Consider the following 23434-nt stretch of genomic DNA (forward strand, 5'->3'; position numbering starts at 1 on the left):
GGAGTTGATGGCTTCTTTAGTCTCGAACAATGCAAAAAAAAAAAAATAATAAAATATCAGGGTTTTCACCACTGGCTACTTATTACATTATTAAACACACTGATGCCGTTCTAATCTTAACCCATTTATGCCCAATTTTTAAATAGGACTTTTATGACTGGCAACACTTGTTGTGGGTGGTCACATAGATTGTCCCTGGGTTACCTAAAAATAATATAAAATAAAAAAAAAAACTAATATATTTTTTTAAAATAGTCATAATAATATTATTTTAAAAAAGGTGGTGTGAGTGTGGGGAGTGGTTGGTGTGGGCATTGACTAATGATAAGTACTTGTCTGTCAAGAGAACTGCCCCTATTCAGTAAATTATGAGCGATGCTACAGGCAGTGTTTTCCTTTAGTTTTTGATGAGCTATGTGCCCACTGGCAACTTTTGTTGCCACTCACAGAAATAATCACATTAACAAAAATAATTATCCCAGGTACAATTTTTCGGTAGAGGGTTACTCTAGAGACCTGAATGATTAAATAATTAGAAATATATTTGGAAGGAGAATCATAAGAAATTTATGAAAATTGGCTCTTTCCAGAACGATTTGCTTCCACCATGTCCTCCATCGAAAGGAGCAGGAAGCAGATGATGTCATGTGACAGGAACCACTTGGAAACTATTTTTTATAAACCAAAATCTTTGTTTAAGTTGTCTACCAGCATATAAGAGGAAAAAGTTGCATCAGTAAGGTTCAGATTTTTTCTTGTGAGTAGAAAATGACCGTGATACACCTAGTTGTTGCTGGTTAGGCAAAATGGGTAAAGTGTATTTTGAACCTACTCCACCAGTTTGTCTGTGCAATGCCTTGTTATGTAGGATTAATGCTACAGATTCTGTATATAGGCAAGGTTCACTTTGACAGAAGACTCCTGGCTGTGGGTGAACACATATCCTTAAAAAAATAGTCTGCATTGCCTTGGAGTCTCATGTCACCCTGTCATATTTCTATGTCACATCACCACCCTGTCACCACACATCATTCCTCATTTAGAAGACTCAAATTAGACATTGCTACAAGTGTTATTAAAAAGATGATTATAACCTTCAAATAAGTGGACATGACCTAACGTGAATATTTGAAATGTTCAAATAACAAAAACAAGCACAGTGTCAGAGCATTGGATAGAAATATACCATCTTTACTTGCTTGGTTAAATGGTTTGTGTGTACAGTTCAAACTATCAAAGGTGAAATGTTTCCTACAAGTGTTTAAGTGGCGAATTAAATTAATTAATACAAACATGCACTATACTGTATAACATGGCCAGCATGTACACTTTGAATTTAAATTATCATTGTATACTACACTTGAAATAAGACATGGAGACGTTTCTGTGCATACTCTGCATCTTACCATAGGAAGATGATGTTATCCATAAACCACTCTCCCTTCTCCTGCATCTCTGAATGCATGAATAAAAGTGTAAGAAGGCAACGTGGTTTTCTTACAGTGACTCAACATCGACCTCAACCTTTTGAGATATTCAATAAAAAGGCTTATTTTACACTTGAAGTTTTATCTATTATTTTGTATCTGTGTCAGAGTCCTGGAGGGATTTTTCAGACAGCTCCTCTTGTCGGGATCTCTGCGCTTTAGTCACACTTTGCTCTGAAAATCCTGGAGGATACAAAGAGAGAGAAAGATTGTATTGGAAGAGGTGTTGGAAAATTCTGCTAAGCTAAAAGAAAAACACCTGAATTTATAATTTTTCTCATGAGATCACTGTAAACAAGCATGGAGATAAATCAAATCAGGGGACTAAGCACATTTATGAAGTTCAAGTTTCAGCAGGGGGTGCCAGATTTTCCTAATATGATTGTTTCATTCTGAGTTGTCACTTGGGATATGAAAGAGGGGGTATCATTCCAAGGTTAGTATAGATATGAAATGAACAACACAATTTGTTCTAATACCTCCACTATACAACCTCAGGAAAACATTAGTCTTTAAATTGTTACATGTCTGAATTGTTTGACCTCAGCATGTGTTTGATGGGGATGAATAGATAAAGGTAGATGAATAAATAATACATACCATTGGAGCCACTTTCCTTCCACTTCAGCTTGTTGTCCTCAGTGTGTCTCGTCCAGGTGGAGCGGAAACTCACCAGCTCAGCTGTGAGATGAGCTAGACTCCACTGCAGACCTCTGGAGCTCTCTTTCCACAGATTACTGATGACACATAACAGGGCTGCCTTAACAATTCTGTTTTAACAGTTTTATTCTTTATTTGCCATTTCTCAGTCTTAGTTTCCTGTGTGAGTTTCCTGGGGTCGCTATATCTCCGTATGAGTTACCTCCTCATAAGTAGTTTGACTCTTTTGGAAATTATGCATTTGCTTTGCTGCAGAGAGTTATATAAAAACGATAAATGCTGATGGAACGACATTTTAAAAAATCTGAGACAGTTAAAAGTAAGTTAAGATTAGCAACAAGTTAACCTCGTGTCATAGCAAAAGTTCCTCCTTGGATAAAGTGTTGTCTTTGTGTTACCTGTGTCTGTTGCAGGGGTCTGGTGGACCAGGGTTTTCCTCCACCAAAGGAATAACAATCTTTTCAGCCATGTCAGTCAGCAGAGAGAACGTGGGATATACTATGAAGTCTATGAAACCTGCAGGAGCAAACACTTAATTTTATATTTGATGCAAGCAACATGTTTCAGAGTAGTCAGGGAAAGAAATCAGGAAAAATCAAAATATTGGATGAGAAAAATAAAAATTTCCAACTATCTTTGGTAATCGAGAGAAATAGCCATACAGGAAAAAAAAGGATGTGTGAGGACTTGTGTGAGACGTACCGATCTGGGACTCGGCTACCAGAGTACTGTTTCGATCACACAGAGGCGAGAAGGGAAGGCCGAGCTCTGCCTCTCTATCGCCCTCACAAAGATAGAAAGACAGAAAGAAGATATCATAAAGGCCATCCCACACATCCACTGGAAATAAATCTTTAAAAAGGTTATTTGACTTCAACACCTGCCACCAGAGACTTTCAGATTATCAAAGAAAACCACACAGAAGCTTCATTTCAAGGAACCTGAAAACTTTAAAGAGCCTTTCAGAGAGAGGTCTTTCACATCTTATTTTAGAAGCAGTAGATTTCCCAATTCCTGCTCTGTTCTATTTCATCTTTGAGTGAAATAGAGACAGCACACTGTAGCATCTGACTGTTGCATTTACTATAATCCACTCAGTGAGAGTACCAGCTTCATATATCTGTAAATTCTCTCAGTGCCTTCTGGAAAGACTCAGTAGTCATTAGATTTGAAATGGTGGCACTTTGAGAAAAGGAAATCTGATGATTTGAGAAGACATGAATAAATGGATTGAGTATACAAAAACAGCTTTCCAGCTCTTATCTCTCTTTGTCCTCCCCATTCTCTCTTTGTATGTCTTTTGTCTCTTTAGATTCCTCTGTCAAATAAAATCTACACAAACTTGAGACATTTCCGGTACACTAAACAGAACCAAGAAGATGCGTTTGACTGCAAAAATGAGGTGTCATCATCGTCATATACCTTTGGGTGCTCACACAGTGAGCCCCATGAGCAGAAGTTACAGAGGTCTCAAACCTGCTGCATGTCTTACTTCTTAAAAATGACAAAATTCTTTAGCACAGGGGTGGCCAACCAGTCAGAGACCAGGAGCCACAAAGATTACCATGGTACTACAAAGAGCCACATCACACCTGTGGTCTTACAAACACACTTCCTCTCAAGCATAAACAAAATGACATAAAATGAAAATCAATCCATTTCCAATTTTCGAAGCGAGATTTATTGTGTTTGTAAGTGTGTTTTAATTTGTATTTGGAGCCGTGTCAAAGACAAATTTCTGTTTTTACTGCAGAAGAGACAAAGTTCCATCTATCTATCTATCTATCTATCTATCTATCTATCTATCTATCTATCTATCTATCTATCTATCTATCTATCTATCTATCTATCTATCTATCTATCTAGAAAGCTATGAGCACATGAGTGATTGAGAGGAGCACATGTAAAGAACAGAAACTGAAACTTAAGTATCAATCTCATCATCCAAGTATTAATCAATACTGATCCCAACGTTGGCATCAATATATCAATATTTTGGATTGATCAGCACATTACCACTCATAACATTATCTACATATATATTTTATGAATGGATTGAAGAGCCGCATACCAAAAGGCAAAGAGCTACATGCGGCTCACGAGCCACAGGTTGGCCACCTCTACTTTAGCAGTTAGAGTGTGGAGCCCATACACTGAGCTAAACCAGCTCTCTATTATTTAAAACAACATACAAATCATCAGACCAGTCTGGAACTCTTTCATCAAATGCATCATGAATCATATTAAATACAATACTCTGCATGTAACATGTTTTATTTGGTGGTATGGCTCTGTTCTGGGAGCTCCCCGCCCTTCCCTGCCTACATAAAATTCCAGAGCCATCTCTTTCATATGCTTATACTAGAACTAGATTTAACATTTAGTCTTTGTTGTCTTCCCTTTTTTTCCCCTCACTACAGCTGTCTTTCTAATAAAAGTCTATGATAAATAGAGGGTCTTTTTCTTTCATTCTAAACCTTGAGTTTCATTTTTCAAAGACACTTTCTACTCTGACCATCTCTGCTTCATACCTGAAGTGCTATTTATTTCATTTAACGCTCATGTTACGCTTTGACGTAACAACTCTCTTTGAAGGGTTCCCGCTCTTCCTTTCAGAAACAGATGAGTCATATACAAATTGCAGAGCTGTTAATAGAAGTCCGACCTTTTTCACTGAGCATTCATACCGAGGAAACAACAGATCAAAGCAGTCAAATGGAGACAAAGTGGGTAGGACCTTATAGAACAGAGAGAGGGTAGACATGGTATGCAGGGTCTATACATTAAAACAGGTATACATGATGAGGCATGACAACAACAACAAGTACTAGAAAAGCCTCCTGTAAGGAAAATAATATGAAACTAATGCCCATAACCAACCGTTGAATCAGAATGCTGAAAAGCACTCAGAGAGCGCAGACCTGTGATTGTCCCGCAACACTTTAGTCCTACTTTAATATTATACTTCCTTTCAGCAGACTGTTACAATTTGTTGTTAGTTGCAGGTTTGTTAGGAATGAGAATTGATAAAATTTTGTAAAAACCGATGCCCTTATTGATTTTGTTTATCGATCTGATTCTTTATCAATTCCCTTATCAATTCCTGTTGTGAATTTTCTTGGTACAAAAAGTAGCTTTACAGGTTTTCTGTGTCAACAACATTTAATTGAGTTTTTACTGTAAGTGAATAAAATGTAATTGGTCCCTGAGTCTGGATATTTCTGGGCATAATTATACAGAAACAGGTTAACATTGCACACAATGTGATGTTGATGTACTGTGCTGTAAAATATTAATAATTCAAGAGTGATACTTTTCTGTGATGACAGCTAAAAGTCTATTCTGAAACCGAAGTTATAGCAATGTATGCTTACTGCTAGCATATCAATGCAGTTTCCCATATACATTAGCATCAAGCTTGCGCTATTATGTTATTTTGATAAATAAGGTGATTTGTACCATTTGGAATGAATTGAATATGAATCTCCTGAGAGAGAGTAATGTACATTTCTTTATGAAGTCAGGTCTTCTGTAAAACTTCAAGCTGAAAATCCTGAATCAGAGTTTTCTTGGGAAACGTTATCTAACTGCTAAGGTAAGATAGCTGCAGCAGATTAGTCGACGTAAGGCCCGGCGGCTCTGGCACAATGTAAAGAATTGATATGGGAATCATTAAGCACAAAGGCTAACGATATCGATGGATGGAAACATTTCTTATCAATTCTTAACAGGAACCGGTTTTCGATTCCCATCCCTGAGGTTTGCACAATAATTTGTTACCTGACAGTGTTAAAAAAAAATATTATGACCCAGTACATATTTCATAATCCTGATCTTAGTATCCAGAATATTAGCAGGATCTGGATCGTACTTTTACATCTGTCAGAAATTATGGTGACCTTGTCTTGTATTATTTTGCAAAGCAACCTGACTATTTAACGTGGAGTTATACACGTGGTGAAAACAGACCTATCTCACAATGATAATGGTCCTTTCAAAAAATTCTGTATCCAGACGAAGATCCAGATCACCTCCAAAATGAAATCACTTCTTCCTTATTCCATTTTGAACATTTCCTGAAAATTTTATTACGATCGGTACTTTTTTAGTTGTGTTGTTCACAGACAAACAAACAAACTCTCCCAAAAACATAACCTCCTTGGCGGAGGTAATAATAATGATAATGTTTAGTGCGCAGCTGACTACACATTTTCCATAACTTAAACATAATTGAGACTACAGTACCTGAAGGAATAGCTCATAATGTTTTGGTACTTTAATTGTTTGCTCTGTTGCCAAGAGCTTAATTGGGGAGCCAATTTGCCCCTCCATCATTTGAGGATAGCATAAACTTAGTTTGGCTTAATATGAGGATTGAAAATAAAGAGGAGAAAAAAAGGTCACACCCTCTGTTCAGATCCCTCAGAGTTCCTACCTGCCTGAAGAACTCCTCCATTAGAGCTTTGGTCCAGCGTGAGTGCAGCGCCCAGGGTTTGGATGGATGACTGATGTCGGCTGTGTGAAGCAGTAGAGACAGAGCTTTGGGCTTGTCAATCCTGCAGGAGGAAACACCGTGCACATTTTTGTTTTTGTTGTGCATGTCAGATGTGCCAACAAAAGCAAACTTGACACCAACTAGACTGACAATAATTCTCCTGTCTGCCTCTTAGTTCAGGATGTTTCTACACAGCTGAGGAATCACTCTTCAGTATAACCTCTTGTTTGTGCAGCACAGATTGAACACAGCAGCACAGCCCATTAGTGTTACCGTTCTTGTTGCTGCAGACAGGATTTCATGGCTTTGACTTGAAGGAGGTGGGAGGACATGTCTGTGGACAACACCATCTCTATGACGAGTGATCTCAGCTCCCTGTAAACAAACAGGAGAGATGCATTGTTTACCCCTCACCCTCTGATGATGGGAATAAAGCGTATGACTTAGAAAACAGCAGAGGGGAAGCGTCAGTGGGGTTATAACCTTTCCTGATCTCCTGATGGATTTTCTTGTTCCCATGGTAGCACTGACTGCATTAAAAAAGCCCATTACAGTATGCTGCTGCTGTTTATCTTTGTGGGTATCTGGAGCTCTCTCATGAATAATGTTTCAGTGATGAAGTGTCATCCTCCATGAATACAAAAACTGTTTTCAGTGAGGATACTGATTATTTATGTTCATAATAATATAAAAATAGAGAAAGTGAGCTGACGACACCTCAGAAAAGTATTCAAATCCATGAATCACAGTTGACCTCTGGACTTTTTATGATTCATATCAGAAGTTTTGCTCACTTAAATGATCAAGAGATCATCAAAGAAAACACATATGCCTAATCATGACTACCCTGCTGATGAGTCCATGAGTCACTGAGCAGAAATAGCAACATGATCCTTTATTGATCCCTTAAAGGGAAACCCTATCTTTAAAGGTCAAAGGTCAGGGTCAGCAGGATGAGCAGCTATGCAGAGGGTCAGGACCTAAAGTCTCATTTAAGGATGATTCAACATGGAGACATGGCATGACTCACATCCACTCCTCTCTGGTCAAATTAATAAAGATGTTCATCTGATCATCCTGCAGGAGGCGAAACGCTGCGCTCAGGTGATGACTCTCTTGCACAGAGCGGTCGTTGTAGATCAAAGCAAAGTCTGACCTGAAAAACAGCAATGAAACAGGAAGAGTGTGTGTGTATGAGTGTTGAGATGAACAATTCTGCAGGGTAAAGGTGATGATAAGAAAAAAAGGGGTCCACAGGGTGTTATTTCAGAGTATCACTGTTGGTCTGGTGTGATGCCTGAAAGAGTGAACTTTAACGTTGCTATGGCGGTTTATGACTTGATTAACTCTTTTACTGAGTAAAGCAAGTTAATCAAGTCAATTCACAATAAAGTAACTCTTAACCACCCGTTTGCATACTGTTTTTTATTGGACTATAAAAAATAATAGACGTCACAAAACACACTTTGAAAAGTTTTCCAATTAGCAATTATTTTGAAGCTTTAGTCAGCAAACCTCCAAGCATCCATTTGTGTCTTAAAATGCTAGATTAGATTTTTACTGGTAATGAGGCAATAAATATCATGGCTTCAAAAGCCCAACAGCTTACTTGGCAGATTTGTTTTCTTTCTGAAAATAGATTTCCCTGAAAAGGGGAAAACAAGTTTTCTGGTATGCTACTATCTGCAGGAATCTCAGATTACTGTATTCCCAATGATGCAAGAGAAAATTCAAACAAATTCAGAAACATCAGTTGGATGTTGATTCATTGGGAATATTCAATTGCTTTTACATGTTTTACTTTTCATGTGGCTTGTTTGGGGGAATAAATTTGTAATGCAAAATAAATGGTACTGCAATATGTTGATCAAGATAGCAAAGCAGGGGTTACCAAGCTGGGTTTAGGACTCCCCATTGAGTCGATGGCGGGGGTCCAGAGATTTTATACCAATTAGTTTGTAAGTTAAAAAAAGCAAAAAAAAAGTTTGTTGAAAACTGTAGCACATACATTAAAACACATTTTAAATACAACCTTGCAAATAAAAGTGTGTCATCAGTTTTGTACTTAATTTGTAACATAATGACCTCCGCAGTGATTACCACAGAAAGACAAAAGCATCAATTGAAGCAGGTTAGTTCACAGCAGCACAGGAAACAGATGAGCTGAAGTATCAGAATCTTCAAGCAAGACTGAAACTCACACTGTGACATGAGCATGAAAACATGAAGCACCACTTTTATTCTGCTTCCAGACTTTAGAGGACTTTTAAATGTTATTATGGTTGTTTTTTTCTTTGGGGTAGGACAAATGTTCATTTTTGGATTGCCCTGTCAGTACTTTGGGCTCCACATTGAGCTCTGGGGACAGTGGGGGTCACTGGTCTCTGGTTACTTTGTTTTGGGGGTCACAGGCTGAAAAGTTTCAGAACCACTGCACTAAAGCATATCCTGCTCTGTTTTCTATTTCACCCTCAAATGAGCGACTTCAAACTCCTGGTTCAGACCATTAAGTCTTGATGTTAAGGCTACACCCACTGGCCATGCACAGTCAAAACCACTAACTTCAGGATTAATGCTTGAACTTTTGTATTGTTTGTGGGTCAACCAGACTACGAGGCCATTTGGGGTTATGTGAACCTGCATGTAGATTTGCTTAATATTGCCTTTAAGATGAAAAATAAGCAATTTAAACATAAATCAAGCAAAATTTAGAAAACCCTCACAAGAACAATGAGATAAAGATTTCTGGTGAAACAGTCCACCTTGCAATTGATTCAGGGTTTTTGTATTCCTGTTTTACAAACAATCTAAAATGTGAGGTGTATTCATGGTCTCACTCCTACTCTGAGACCCCTGAGGAGTCGAATTGATGCATGAAACAAAGCCTTTGTTTATTCACTGTTTTGTAAAAGGTTGAGTGGTTGGAGTATACAGGTGGCCAGAGGGGAAATGCATCTCCTGCTGTGATGTTGAGTGTTGGGGTTTCATTTTTTTATATGTTTCACATCATAAAAACGTTTCTTTAGGGGAATCAATTTCAACCACTATGAATTTAAGCTCGCTCCTCTCTACAAGGTAAGAAATGAAGGAAAGAGTGGGAGTTGACCTTTTGACCCAAAAGAGATGTATTTCGGGTGGAGTAGGATTTTCAAAAAGGATATTGTTTGTTTTCTGTAACCAAGACATGCTCTTTTATTGTGGACAGGGCTTCTTCCCAAAATAAAAGCATGATCAGAATGATGGGTGCCAGGAGACTGCGTTCTTCAGCCCTCCTGTGTGGAAAATCAACGTCTAAAAATACTGTTTCCCTCCATAAAGATGTGTTTGCTTTAGAGGGCTCTGCCTCTCTCCCACTGTCTCCAAAAACTGCACAAGAGACATTTGACATTCACTCAGATCTTTTGCTGTTTCACGCTTTAAAAACAGGATGCTGTGTAAATTCAGGGGTTGCTATATAAATGAGGCTTTCTAAACTGAGTTTGAAAACAAAAACTTACTTTGTGTGGATGTGAAAGTTGTTTGTGGTTCCCGTGTGTTCGTAGTCATGGATGGCTGCAGCGAATAATGACGCCATCACCTCCAGCTCGGTCAGCCAGTGCTTGATGGACACGAGAAAGAAAGGAAAAGATATAAAAACATGCTGTTAGGTGAAGCAGGGTGCTAGTTTTAGTGTCATCAGGACGCATTTCAAAATGTCAACGTCAAGGGACACTGACATGGGGCAGAGATGTCACTACAGACATCAGTAGAGTCTAATGTCAGGGTTTCAACCTGTCTCAGCTTGCAACATCGGCCTGACAAAATTCTAGGGTGACCTGTGTCAAACAAGACAATTCAATTTCATGTCCCTCTCCCTTATTGAAGCATTTATATTATTAGTCTGTCATTGTGTAATTTCTAATAGATATGTAGATGTATCATATTTTCTTATTCTCATATCATTTCACAACTATTTCCCCTATTTCTTCTTATTATAAAAACAGTTGGAGAATAAAAAGTTTAAGGCTTGTACATAAATTTGCACACAAAGGGTCATAGCTGAGTTGACTGTAAGGTTTGCACATTGTAGCTACATGCTTCTTCTATTATGCAACGTTAAAGATGCTATGAGGAGGATTTGTTTTAATTGCACTCCCTCGCCACCTTGTGGCCTGGAGTCTCTGCACACAGTCGTAATTTACTTTTAGTGAAGCTTGTGTTTGTTTTTGAATTAAAATGAAGATCTGATCGAAACAAATTTTCTTTGTTCAAGACAACTCCTCACTGGATACAACACACAGAGGTAAGGTATTTATCAGTATAGTTATGTAGTGCTACGGTTTGAAATGTGACATCAAGCAAACGTTGTAGCGGCCGGCTATATGTTAGCGACAGCGCCAGCTCAGACGAATCTGTGGGCTAACATGAAAACAAGTAAACACTGTCAGTTTGTAAGTAGTTTAGTAACTGTCTATATTTAGCACAGCTGACAGCCCAGTGCTCTAAGACATGTCCGCAATATGTAACATTAGTAAATCCTGGTTAGCTATGTCCTACCAGTCATCTACCAATCAGAGCTAACGTAACCTCACTCTTCATTTTATTGATAGACTCTCAAGTTGGAACAGACCACTGCAGAGTAACTGCTGACTGTGGGTTAAACAGCTTAGCCCCTGTGTTAGCTTTTAGCCTGGGCAGTATCACTCTCCTGTTTAGCTTTCTTATGCTCTTTTGTCCTTTTCCTATCTAACAGTTAGGCTCCCGTGTCCACCATCACTACAAAACGATTCAGAAATCTTTTTTAGCAGAGAAAACACTGATCTCTGTGTTTTGTGTCTTCTCACTACTAAACTTGGTCACCTGGGGTGGTGTTGTCATAGAGACCTAGACGTGCCGTAAATCAATCTGGTCCTGCTTGACCCAACCTGGAAGCTAAGAAGTGGCAATTTAAAATAACCTGTAACAAGCAATATTGACGTCAATAATCTCATTTTAAAGTATAGATTACAATCAGGCATATATCTAGAAGGGAGACTTTTTCAAGATCACTTTCAAACTTCTTACAGCCCCTTTAGAAGAAGTTCCCTTCCATGGACATAAACATAAAAGCTTGGCACCAAGCTACAAACCTGTTAACTTTAAGTCTAAAGTTCAGCATTTTAATATGGGCCTTAATGAAGCCTCTTTGGCTTTTGGAGCAAGCCTCAAATGGATACTATGGGAACTGCAGTTTTAAATATTTCTTGATTCATTTTTGACATTAGATGTTGCAAAGTTGCTTCATCACAAGAATTAAATAAGTTTTGCGTATAAAAACACATCTAAAAGGCTTCATCCTTTGCAAAGTATGACAAGGCAGTTGACCAAAAATAGGGTGTTCAACTGTTTCAATCATACCACAAGTCCAGATCGCAGCAGCAGGCAGTGTAGCGTCTGGGTCACGTCAGCAGCATGGACATGGCTGTGGTATGGGTTGCTGTGTTTGCAGTAACCTCTCTCCAGAGCACGCAGGAACTCCGTCAGGCACGAGATGGGGATCTAAAAAGGACAGTACAAACTATTACAGTGTTTTTAAAAAAAATGTATGTCTGGAATAAAAGCTTTAGTTGTGTAATCAAGCTGTGTTCAAGATTGAGCACAGAAATCTCATTAAAGTTGAAAAACAGCTTTTAAAGGACAAATTCACCACTTTATTGCCAGATTGTCATCCAGAGCCGTGCAAGTCTTACATGATCACATCAACGTAGCATATGGAGAGCATTCAGTGAATGCAAAGTCGTGATCATTAAGATAAAGACCTTAAAACGGCTGTTGAGCCCGTATCTGGTGATCAGCTCAAAGAACAAAGACTGCAGTGCGTGGTCAGAGCTGGCTGCGTTCAGCGCAAACACGTCAAAACTCCAGCGGTCAACATCCTGAGGAGAACAAGAGGAACATGACTTAAGGTGCACCTCTTCTGTGCTGCTGATATATTGCTCAAACACAGGACACACACACAGATTTGTGACTGGTGGAGGCTCACCCTGAGGCAGTTGACGACCAGCACAGGTTGGTCTGGCATGGCGGCCGTGTAGGCCCTCTTGAACATCCTGGAATAATGTAATGTTTATGTTGAGTTCAGTTAAAGTTCAGGTGTTGACACAGAGCAGCCAACTAGTCTTAGGAGCTGTTTATATAAATCCCTCCAAAGTCCCCGTCCTCTTTGGAAGGATGTTTTAAAGAGAGGAGGACGCTCATGTTTCATGTTTCAGCTCAGCTGAATGTGTTTTCTGTGGCTCAGACTTTAACAACACTGTATTAGCTTACACAGAGCTGGCAGGGGGTGTAAATCCCTCATACACAATAGGAAATGTACATCATGAAATGCTTTTATATCCTTGTTTTATTGCCGTAAGATCTCATAATTAGAAATAGCTGCTAAACTGCCTCTGTGTGTCTTTCCAAGCAGCTGCTTTACACCAAAACATCCTGATGTATCTCTGACACACTCTGTAAACCTTGATAAGCGAATGCTGAAATGAAGATAAAACAAACATGGGATGGTTTACCTCTCCACAAATATCCCAGCCTGCACTGCATGCACAATGCTGCGAAACTTTGGCTTCTCGTCTGAACGTCGCACAGGCCGTCGGACCCTCTGTGTGAAGGTGGAGGCCAGCCAATCAGTGACCTCTGAAGGCACCCCGTCTGACTGGAGCTGCTGAAGGTCGTCTTCTGACTCTAGACATTGCCTAAGGGACACAACACACACACACAGAAACAGTGACTGTTAGACAATCAAAACACAGTCATAAAAAATACTGGGATAAAGGACTAAGTGCATAAATTCAGGGCTTAATGTCGTAATTCACACTTAATGAACTCAAAGTGAAGCACGATCCATGTCAGTCTCAGTTGGGTGCTAATCTGTAGCGCAGAGTCATCAATCAAAATTCAATTTCATTTATGATTTTGCCTTTCCATGATCATAAAGACAAGATAATTGAGACCAAACAATTTATTGAGCCACCTGCCATGTTGCACCCATTGGGTGCATTTGAGCAGTTGTTTTGGAGACAGCTCCAGCTATTCAGGGTGATACAAAATGAGCCTGAAATTTCAGTAGCCACATCTTTTAGTCGAACCAAACACAATCATCAAGAATCATGTTTCTTTGCTTCAAAGTTCAAAGCAATAAAAAGTTAAGACAGAGCTCACACACAGCAGAAAGATCAAATTGACTTCAAAATGTCAGAATGTTTGCTGTCTTGTTTTCTTCTTTTTTTTTCTACCTTGTTCCATCAAGGTAAATTGCCTCCAGTAATGACGCTGTGAAATCCAGATTCTTTTTGATTTCCTCGAAATCGACATCTCTCTCCTCCAGCAGCTTCAGCATGCTCCTCAGCCTGTAAGGAAACAGAGTCATTTGTTTGGATGTGATCACAACAAAACAGAATGTCCGTTTTGAAAGTTCTCAAAAAGCTGTTTCATCTCTGAAAAGAGCAATCACGGAAGGCAGAGGACAGCTGGGGGAAAAGGGCTGGCGCTCACAGCCGTTTGGATTCAGAGTTTTACTTTAAATCACACTTGGAACAGCATCAAAAGTTCCAGCAGAAAGGTCATTTTACCTTTAAACTGACAACTTTTGATAACATTTTGTCTGAGGTAATCAGAGTGTAATAGGTGCTTTAAGAACAAGCTGAAAAGAATCCTCAGGAAGGGGAAAAAGTTCATTTGGAAGTGATTTAAACTACCCTAAGAAAGCCAGTGGCAAAAAGGGCATCATTAGTGCCAAATTTTCCATGAGAGAAGAACTTCCCATGGTTAAGCTCTTACGTAACTCACATTTTATCAGAGACTTCCAAAGAAATGCTGTTTCTGAACATTGCCTGCATTCTGATCTTGTCTCATGCTTGATTTTGAAACTTTTAATCTTATTACAATCGAAAACAGGCGGGAATGCATCAATCTCCTGCTGAGTAATAAAAAGCACGTCACCTCGAGAGCAACCCACCTGCTGTGCATTAATGTAATCTCATCTCCGTAATGAATTCAACAGCTTTCATAGCATAACACAAAACACAACTGGAATCAATCTGCTCAGATTGGATTTTATTCTCTCTGAGGACATTCCAAAGAACCGTTTATCTAATAACGTGTGCATACCACAGATCAGATTTCTAACAAACATTGTGGCGGAGCTGCTGCTATGTTGACTGATTGTGCTTCATCATGGGCCACGCTGTGGAGTCAGCTCTTGGGGAGGAGTCGCTCACAGCTTTTCAAGTGTTTATCACGCGGGCAGGGCTTTTCAAAAGCTGTTGAGTCATAAAAATAGCATGCATCTGAATACCATAGCTCGCTTTCAATCTCAACTAATCGGTCATGATAACGGTCTTTGTGTGTGTGTGTGTGTGTGTGTGTGTGTGTGTGTGTGTGTGTGTGTGTGTGTGTGTGTGTGTGTGTGTGTGTGTGTGTGTGTGTGTGTGTGTGTGTGTGTGTGTGTGTGTGTGTGTGTGTGTGTCAACTGTGGGCAATAGAGGAGCGTCTGAGAGGTGAAAATTTAAAGAGGGTATCTTGTTAATGGTGAAAAATGTCATGGCTTTGTTCAAGCAGAATACCACATTGTGTCAAGTGTTGAAGGTGTGTATCATATAGAGCAGTTTGAATATTAGCTCAGTCTTATTTCTGATAGAGATTTTCTTGTTGCTATTTTCCCAGTTGTTCGAACAGTAATCAAAAGTTTAAATAACTGAAGAAAACTTAAGAAAATGAGGACAATTTATTGAAAACGGTGAGCACACAGTCTGCAGAACAAGTCCAAATGGTTTGTTGAGTATGGCTAACACTAGCAGAGCTGGCACCACCCATTTTCAGTCCCCCTTGCTGGTTAGCTTCCACTTGCCTGTGCTGGTTACACATTGCTCACTGGGGCAGTTGCATTTGGCCTGTCTAGAATTTTAATCTCCATTCTCTAGATCAGAAAACTGACTTATGGTGAAGCCCTGCAGTACGAGATGTCATCTCTCATCTGTCATCTGTGCTTGTTTGCATTAAGGTTGTAGTGTATTATGGCACAATGCCAGTCGTTAACTAGAATTACAGCCTTGGTTTGTGGCAGAGTGTTGGACAACACCTGGTTTATACCACTACACTGTGGCATCTGTTGTAGGTTAAACTGACCTGCATCTCCTCAGATTTGTAACAATGCTCAAAACAACACATACTGTAAGCCTTCTGATTGGCCCAATAGGTCCGTCATTTTTCTGCATTAACAACACTGAAACTCAAACATAATATTTGCGCAACCTATAACTGGTGATGTAACAGAGTGCAGAAATTGCACTGCCATCTAGTGTTAAGGCAAAGTATTGCAGAAAACGTAGTCTTTACAACAGTGCATGTCACAACAGTAGCTTCAGCGCAGGGTTAGTGCAGAAGCATAAACCAGTCTATAGAGCCTAAAGTAATTGAAATCTTACTGGCTTGATAAAAGACTAAGTATTTCTGAATGACGATGTCAGTTTTTGTATCTGACTTTCACGGGTCATTGAGAGCACCTTTTATCAATTTGAGACATAAAAGCAAAATTAGAGTCAGAAAAAAGCACTTATTAAGAGAGAGGGAAGTGGTACCACTTAACAGCACAGGGCATGTTATGACCTGTTAGATCAGGTTATTTTTCATTTTTCTATTTAAATATTGTTTACTGAACTTTTCAAATGAAAAAGTTACTCAAGAAATGTGTGAAGTTTTATCAAAAATAGCCCCAAATAAAACATCAACATTTAGTGCTGTGAGACCTGCAGATGCTTCCACATCAATGTGTTAACCAAAACAAAACCACATGACCCATCACCTCTGCAGCTTTTTCCTCTCACAGCAAAATGCATGGGTAAGATGAGTGTTCACAGTAGCAAGTTTGCATCTTTAAGAAACAATTTCATGGTTTGTTTTGCAACGAAAGATACAAGAGTTAAAAAAGAATCTGAAGGCTGCTCTGCTATCTCTCAGTGCAACTGTCTGCATATTTGCCTCACATATGCTCATAACTCCTCTCCCAGCTTCAGTTCAGAAAGACTCACTACAACAGACTTTTAAAGCTTTTGCATGCTTATGATAGGAATCAAGTCCTGTTTTTGCAGACACAGAAAGACTGAACATAAATGTAACCTACTCTGATATCATCTGTACTAGTCATAACCTCCTGTCTTACCTAGAGATGGGGATCTGCAGCCGTTTCTTACGAATTCGCACCAGTTCAGCCATTCCACACTCAAGCTGTGCCCTGATGGACCCCAGAGTTCAATAAAAAAAACAATAACAGGATGAAAAAAGAAAAATTATAACAGGGAAGTAGTGAGAAGAAAAGTTTCCAAACCACCAACGCAAACTTTGTGTGTCCTGAGACAGACTTGTGTTTCAACAGCTCTCCCACCCACTTCTGGGGGGACCTACTCCACTTCACTCTGATTGGCTGAGCAGGGCCAAACTGTGTCAGTGAGTGTGTGTGAGTGAGTATGTGTTTGTGTATATGTGTACAGCCGTTGTGTGAAGTGTGAGTGAGTTGACCTCACCGGCTGATGAAGTGTTGACTGCAAGGCTTTCAAGCCGTGTGTGTGTGTGTACTCGAATCCCAAATGAGAATTTTCCACCGCAGCCGCAAATTAGAGAGCTGCACAGAGGGTCTTTGACTGAAACCCCACCAGAGTCACCCCGAAGCCAAACACATAAACAAAGCATGTCCTCGAAAGCCACCCACAACAGCATGATAGGTTCCCCGGTGCTGACTCGGTAGAGAAAGTATGCAAGAGGCCACAAAAAGGCACTTTGCATTTAAGGGAAGAAATCTTTTACTGGCTTAAAACATTTTTTTATATATTTACCTGAGGAAGGTTGTTGACAAAACATGGACTTTGAAAAGAAACAAGTCAGCATAAAAAAAGCTCAAGAAATTTCTGCTTTTGTTGATTTAGTCACCCTCTGTAGTCAAGTGTTACCTTTTAGTTCTTTGCTGATTTTTTCCTGTTGATATGTCGACGGTCTTTTCTGATCTAAAAAAAATCTTCTCTTTTGTTCAACAGGTGGATATATATCCCTAAATTTTTTAATTTGGCTACAGAAAAGTTAAACACTGTCTTATCCAACACCTACCCTGGTGCAGCAGATGCAAAATTTGTCAGTAACTGTAGAAATAAACATTCTGGTATTTGATGATCTCTTCTACTTTTCTAATTTACACAGAAGCATAACTATTAACTTCAGTCTGTTTAAATACAAGCTAAAAACTCTTCACATGAGCTTTAAAATCTTTAGTATGCTGTAGTGAAATGAAGAACAAGAAAAATAATAATCCACCTATATTCCAAAAACCAAGACAATGCAAGTTTTCCCCAGATGTTTGAATCACTTCTATAGTCTTTATTTATAGAGTTTTGTGAGAGCAGTGCGACAACGTGGCTTGGGAAAACCCCTGCCATGTCCACCTCCCTCCTCGCTTGTCCTGCTCTGGCTGCTGGGTCAGACTGACTCTCTGGCTCCCATGCTCTTTGACATGGCACCACATAATGCAGAGATGACGAGAAGAAGCTTTAACGACACATGATTCTCTGCCGTCCCTCTGTCATATGAGCTTCTGAGCGTTGTTTAACATCAAGGAAATGGGAACCAATGCCTTGAAATGCATCGCTCAGATTAATTTTATACTTTCATGCTGACAAAAAAAACATAAATTGCAAAATGAAGAGGAATTATTAATCTAACATTACTTAAAGTAAGACCTTCCTTTGCTTATTTTGTTTCTTTCATCCATCCATCAACCTCACATTTTGTCTTTGATGATGATGGACGAAGCTAGAGCCTCTGAACTTTCTGTCCACTCACAGGCCACAGCCAATTATTACCCACAATCCTTACACTTTAGATGACTGTGCTGCCATAAATCACATCTTAATGTGGGAACAAGATGTCCGAGAGCCTAAGGGTGCTGGGATGCGAGGAGAGTGGTAATTTTTTGTCTTTCACAAGAGTATAATCCAGCAGTCCCACAAAGGTCAAAAATTCAAGGGTTTACAATGTTGATTTTTTTTGGTCGTTGGGATGAAAATCTGGTAATCTGCCACCAAAATGTAGTTCAGTGTCTTTGTTTTTTTGTGGATCACATTACACAGTAAAGTCTGATTACCTTTTGTAAGCTTAAATCTGGGTTTACTAAGTTCAGACATAGTGTTACAGTTAGTGAGATGTGTCCTGTGTGAAAGTCCCTGTAAATGCTGGCAGTGTATGGAGTGGATCCTAAAGAATAACAGGACATCGTTTCTCCTCTTGGGACGTCACTGTCAGCCCTTCAGTTTTCTGGCAGAGACTCACAGATCTCCAATACTACAAGACTGATTGCCATGAAACTCTACACAGACATTTTTAGTCCCCAGGGAATGTTTCTGACTGACATTGATGATCTACTGACTTCTCTTCTATCCTCACTGTCTGAGGCTTATGTGAACTGTCTCTCCTACTGTTTAACAAACTGCCTTGAAATTTAGGACACATGTTCACATTTCCTCTGAGTAAATTACATCTGATCTTTATCCACCTTCATTTTTGGGGAATTTCCCAATTTTGTGTAAGATAAAAAAAAAAAAACAACTTTAAAACATCTCTCACATAGACTCCACAGAAAATTTGTGCGCCATGCTGGTTAGCAAAAGCTAACCCAGCATGCTAACAATGTCTAAATCATTAACAGTTTTATCTCCTAGTTTTAAACCAGTGTTGTAAAAATGATAGCATAAGCATTTTAGCGCCTTTGCCATAGCTGTAAAGCTTAGCAGAGAAGACTTTTTAAGATGAAACTCTAATTTTAAGGTGAAACTTTGGTGGATCTGCTAAATATTTTCCAAACTTAATGGTATACTAATGTAAGACCGAATTCCCTAGTGAAAAAAAAAATGCTAACAATATGGCATTGTAAGTTAACAAGTGCTTCAAATTATTAGCTTGATCAAAATGGCATGTCAATACAATAGTGATTTACAAGACTGGGATGTTAACATGTTAGCATAAGTCTTTTAATGATGCTAATGCTAAAATATGTTGCTAACAAACAAAGTTCAGAGCAGTAAAGTGCTGCTAGCAAGGATGCTAAAATCATTTTATCTATAATATTCTTTATCTATTGTATTGGGACGAGGACAGAAATTAAAATGTTTGTTAGCATAAAAGAAATCATGAAAAATATTGTTTGTTGCGTCAAGGAGACTAACTGAGCAAGAGGCAAACTAGCCTTAGTGCACATCATACAATTAATTGAAAATCTGTTTTTGTCTACATCTTTGAAGCTTCAGATAGGCTAACCCCAGAGTGTTACTGAAATCTGTCTACTTATCAGATTTGCTGAAACTATGACTGTTTTATTCTGTAAGTATGCAGTGTGTTATCTTAGTGCAATGAGTGAAGAGAACAATAAACCTTAAGAGTCAGTCTTACCTCTCCAGTGTGGTCCTCCGTGCCACAGGACTGAGATGTCTATCAGCTGCTCGGTGGATCCTGCAGGTTGGAGTCATGACCTCTGGCTCTAAACGCTGCTGAACACCATGTGTGAGACAGTGAGCTTCAGAGAAAGAACATCTGTTTGCCTATATAAATCAAGCTTGTGTGAGCTGTCTTCTGCTTGAATGTGTGTACATAGAGCTCTATGTAAATCTGTTCTGTGTTTACACTCTTGCCTCTGTGTGTATGAACTGTAATTTGCAGTATGTTTTTGTGTGTGTCGGTGTGAGTGTAATCCACAGTGTCAGCGGGAGATGCTCTGTGTCACCAACACAATCAGCAGAGAGTCTTTATATCAGGACCGGAGTTTCCACCATTAGCTGTCCTCAGTGTCTCAGGGCAGGATGCTAAGTGCTGCAGGGGAATACTTCATGCACATGCAAGGCTCCTAAATACACAATGGAAACAGACAGTTTTATAAGAACACAAACAGGAATAGTAGCAAACTGAAAATACAGTTGACACATTATACAAGTAACATTTCTGTGCTTTCGTTTTGCATTTATAAGCATTATGTAAAAATTGGATTTTAAGTTACAAGTAAAACATGTTAAAGATCCTGTGATGAGTTTTACAAGATGTAACCTTTCTGTTGTGTAGATTTTATCCTTGTAATGTGTCACTAGCAGGCAGATGTCAGTGGAGTTGACGCACAACCAGAGATTTGAGATTTTCTTCATCAAAGATTCAAAGTGAGTGTCATGTGGCATTACCCTCAGTTATTCTTAAAGGTGGCAGAAGGAGCTAAAAGAGGACAATATAAATGCTCTTGCAGAAGTCTTATTCACCCTCTCTGATTTCATCATCAAAAGAAACATGCTGAGACAGTATCCCTCAACTTCACACCCAGCTCCTGCTCACCTTGAGTTAAGATTCCAACATGCATAATCATCTCCTCGCTATGCATTATCCCTAATGTATTAGTCCTTTTATGCAGGCATAGTTAAAATTTGTGATCTACTACTGGTCATTCCTCAACTCAGCAGCCTCCACTTGAGGAGGGAGTTCGGAAGAACATACCTACTTATGTCTGCGTACAGCAGCTCCCAAAGTGTGTTATAAACAGTTTATTAAACATTTATATTCTGTTATAAATTCTAAATAGTGATAAGGACTCCACTCTCCTCCACAGCATGCAAAGAAAAATCCCATAAAAGCTTAAACAGTATGAAGAAACGACAGAAGCACTGAAAATCTTTCCAGAAAAGGGGGCAGCGCACAAGTCTGGTCGGAGCTTAATGGGAGGCTTGATGAAATAAAAATGAGCCAAACCTCCCTACTGATATCTGGCTCTTTCTTCTGCACACAACAGAAATAATGCATGGAGAAAAACATGTTTTTTCACATACTAGAGCTTTATTTGCAGGTTTTGCTATTGTTGCATTGAATGATTTCTTTTTCTCTCAAGGGTCCATTATGTGCTTGAATATCTCTCTCAGGCTGACCGTGTTTTGGTGAGCTTTGACCCTTTCTACGAACAGTTTGTATTTAGTGACTGTGTGTTGTGCTGTTTGAATGATCTGTCATTTGTTTATCTTTGTATGTTCATTCACATAAATACAGCCTGTAGTGGGAATTGAACCCTCCTCTGCTCTTGTCAGAGGACTGGGTTCCATGGCCTCAAGAGCTGAAGCCCTAACAACAAATGATAGACACACACACACACACACACACACACACACACACACACACACACACACACACACACACACACACACACACACACACACACACACACACACACACAAAACCACAGACACATCTCCAGTGTAGCAACCTAACAGACATAGCTGCAGAAACAGAAAAGAGGGACAGCGCTGCCTGCAAAGTAACATCACTTAAGAGGCAGAGACTAAAATTAGAAAGAAGTACTTTTGGTTCTGCAAAGATGGAGTGCATCATTGAAATTGTACATGAAAAATGAGGAGGACTCAACTCTCATAGATAGAGGAGGAGGAGAAAGAGGGGAAGGCAGGACAGTGGGGGTGGAGGACTGGCTGGAAATAGAAGTAGGACACTTGTTGAATACAGACCAAAATGAAAATAAACAGTGCATTATTAGCATCTTTATTTGTAGAGACATTGTAGGAAACATGTTAAACAGTAGCTATTAATAAAGCAGTCTATAAAAAATCTTAAGAAATAAACTTAGATTGAGTAAACTGTTTAAAACCTTTGATCCTTTCACTGCCGTGTGAATCAGAATATAGCTGTAATCAAATGAAGATTTCCTGAAGAAATCATCAACTTACAATATTCTCAGATAGATAAGCTCAGCATGAGTGAGGACATGCATGTGTCAAATGAGGATGGATCTTTTCTGTCACGTATAGATAAGAAGTGCTGACTCACAGGAAGCATTATCAGAAATATCTAAGGTCATGGTTAACCTGACGTGAATGTGAAGAGCCGAATGACAAACACCCTACAATGGAAATGTCAACAAAATGTGCAAACACAATCATAAAGGTTAAATAACAATTCAAGAGTTTAATAAGGTCTTCAGCCCAGTGTGACGATGAAGGACTTGTACACCTCTCTGTAGGCGTTTCGGAGCAGGACGTAGGGGAAGCAGCTCTCCAGCATGTCTTGGCTCAAGAACGGAGACTCCTCCACAATCTGAGGGAATCAGTGACACAAACATTAACGATCAAAGTGAAGCAATTCTTCACTCTTTTTTTTTTTTATTATTCAAACGACCATACCATGTCTGATATACAGTTAGTTCAACAGATTAACAGCTTTCAGATGTTGTTGGGGATAGTACAATCTGGGATAAAAGTATTAGGTCTCCAGATAAAGTAATCCAGGCAGCAGGTTGAGAATGTTTGGAAACCACATATTATTTTTTTTATATTTTTTTTTATTCTTGAACTTGTTTGAGTCACCATCCTTGGAGGAATGAGTTGGAACAGTGGCCTGATTAAAAGCTGCTTTAGTAGAAAATTTGCAAAAAAAATAGTACTCAACTACTTTGGTATCTTTTTTAAAAAAATAGGGACCAATTTTCAAAGACTGCATATGACAGTATGTATTAAAGATTGTTTGAAGCATGTGGTTAAGGCATTTTAGACCAGATTAGTGTTCAGTCACAGATATCTATTTGCAATTATTCTTTATTGTATTCATAACTTTCATTGCTTCTGAATCACACAACAGTCCACCGTGTGCTTCAGCGTCTATGTTTTCTCCCTCTTTTGCTTAATGCAGTAAGATTTCTTCTAAATTTGTTTTATTGTAGGTCGTAAACAACTTTCCAATGCAGCCACCATCAGGCGGATTGTTA

The 23434-nt window shown here is 39.1% G+C and overlaps 2 protein-coding genes across 3 annotated transcripts in view; both read right to left on the reverse strand.

Moving 5' to 3' along the window:
• Window positions 1-289: 289 nt before the first annotated feature.
• On the reverse strand, window positions 290-16970 carry LOC141790235 (dual specificity calcium/calmodulin-dependent 3',5'-cyclic nucleotide phosphodiesterase 1B-like). Its single transcript, XM_074669966.1, has 14 exons — window positions 16817-16970; window positions 13893-14006; window positions 13170-13352; window positions 12644-12710; window positions 12420-12536; window positions 12019-12159; window positions 10140-10240; window positions 7673-7798; window positions 6916-7017; window positions 6583-6703; window positions 2850-2931; window positions 2546-2663; window positions 2088-2224; window positions 290-1670 (listed from the first exon to the last, which is right to left on the reverse strand). Exons 1-14 carry the CDS (start codon window positions 16867-16869, stop codon window positions 1576-1578), a joined length of 1557 nt encoding a protein of 518 aa, XP_074526067.1. The 5' UTR covers window positions 16870-16970; the 3' UTR covers window positions 290-1575.
• Window positions 16971-22215: 5245 nt separating this feature from the next.
• Window positions 22216-23434, reverse strand: part of nckap1l (NCK associated protein 1 like) — a 30617-nt gene continuing 29398 nt past the window's right edge. For both annotated transcript variants that reach the window (XM_074669945.1, XM_074669954.1), the window contains one exon: window positions 22216-22767. In XM_074669945.1, the coding sequence (XP_074526046.1) occupies window positions 22651-22767 (117 nt within the window). In that variant the 3' untranslated portion in view covers window positions 22216-22650. The remainder of the gene's footprint in view (window positions 22768-23434) is intronic.

The sequence above is a fragment of the Halichoeres trimaculatus genome, unplaced genomic scaffold (assembly GCF_033239565.1).
Source record: "Halichoeres trimaculatus isolate MK-OKI-2021-1 unplaced genomic scaffold, fHalTri1.1 fHalTri1_scaffold_1, whole genome shotgun sequence".
In the NCBI taxonomy this organism is placed as follows: domain Eukaryota; kingdom Metazoa; phylum Chordata; class Actinopteri; order Labriformes; family Labridae; genus Halichoeres; species Halichoeres trimaculatus.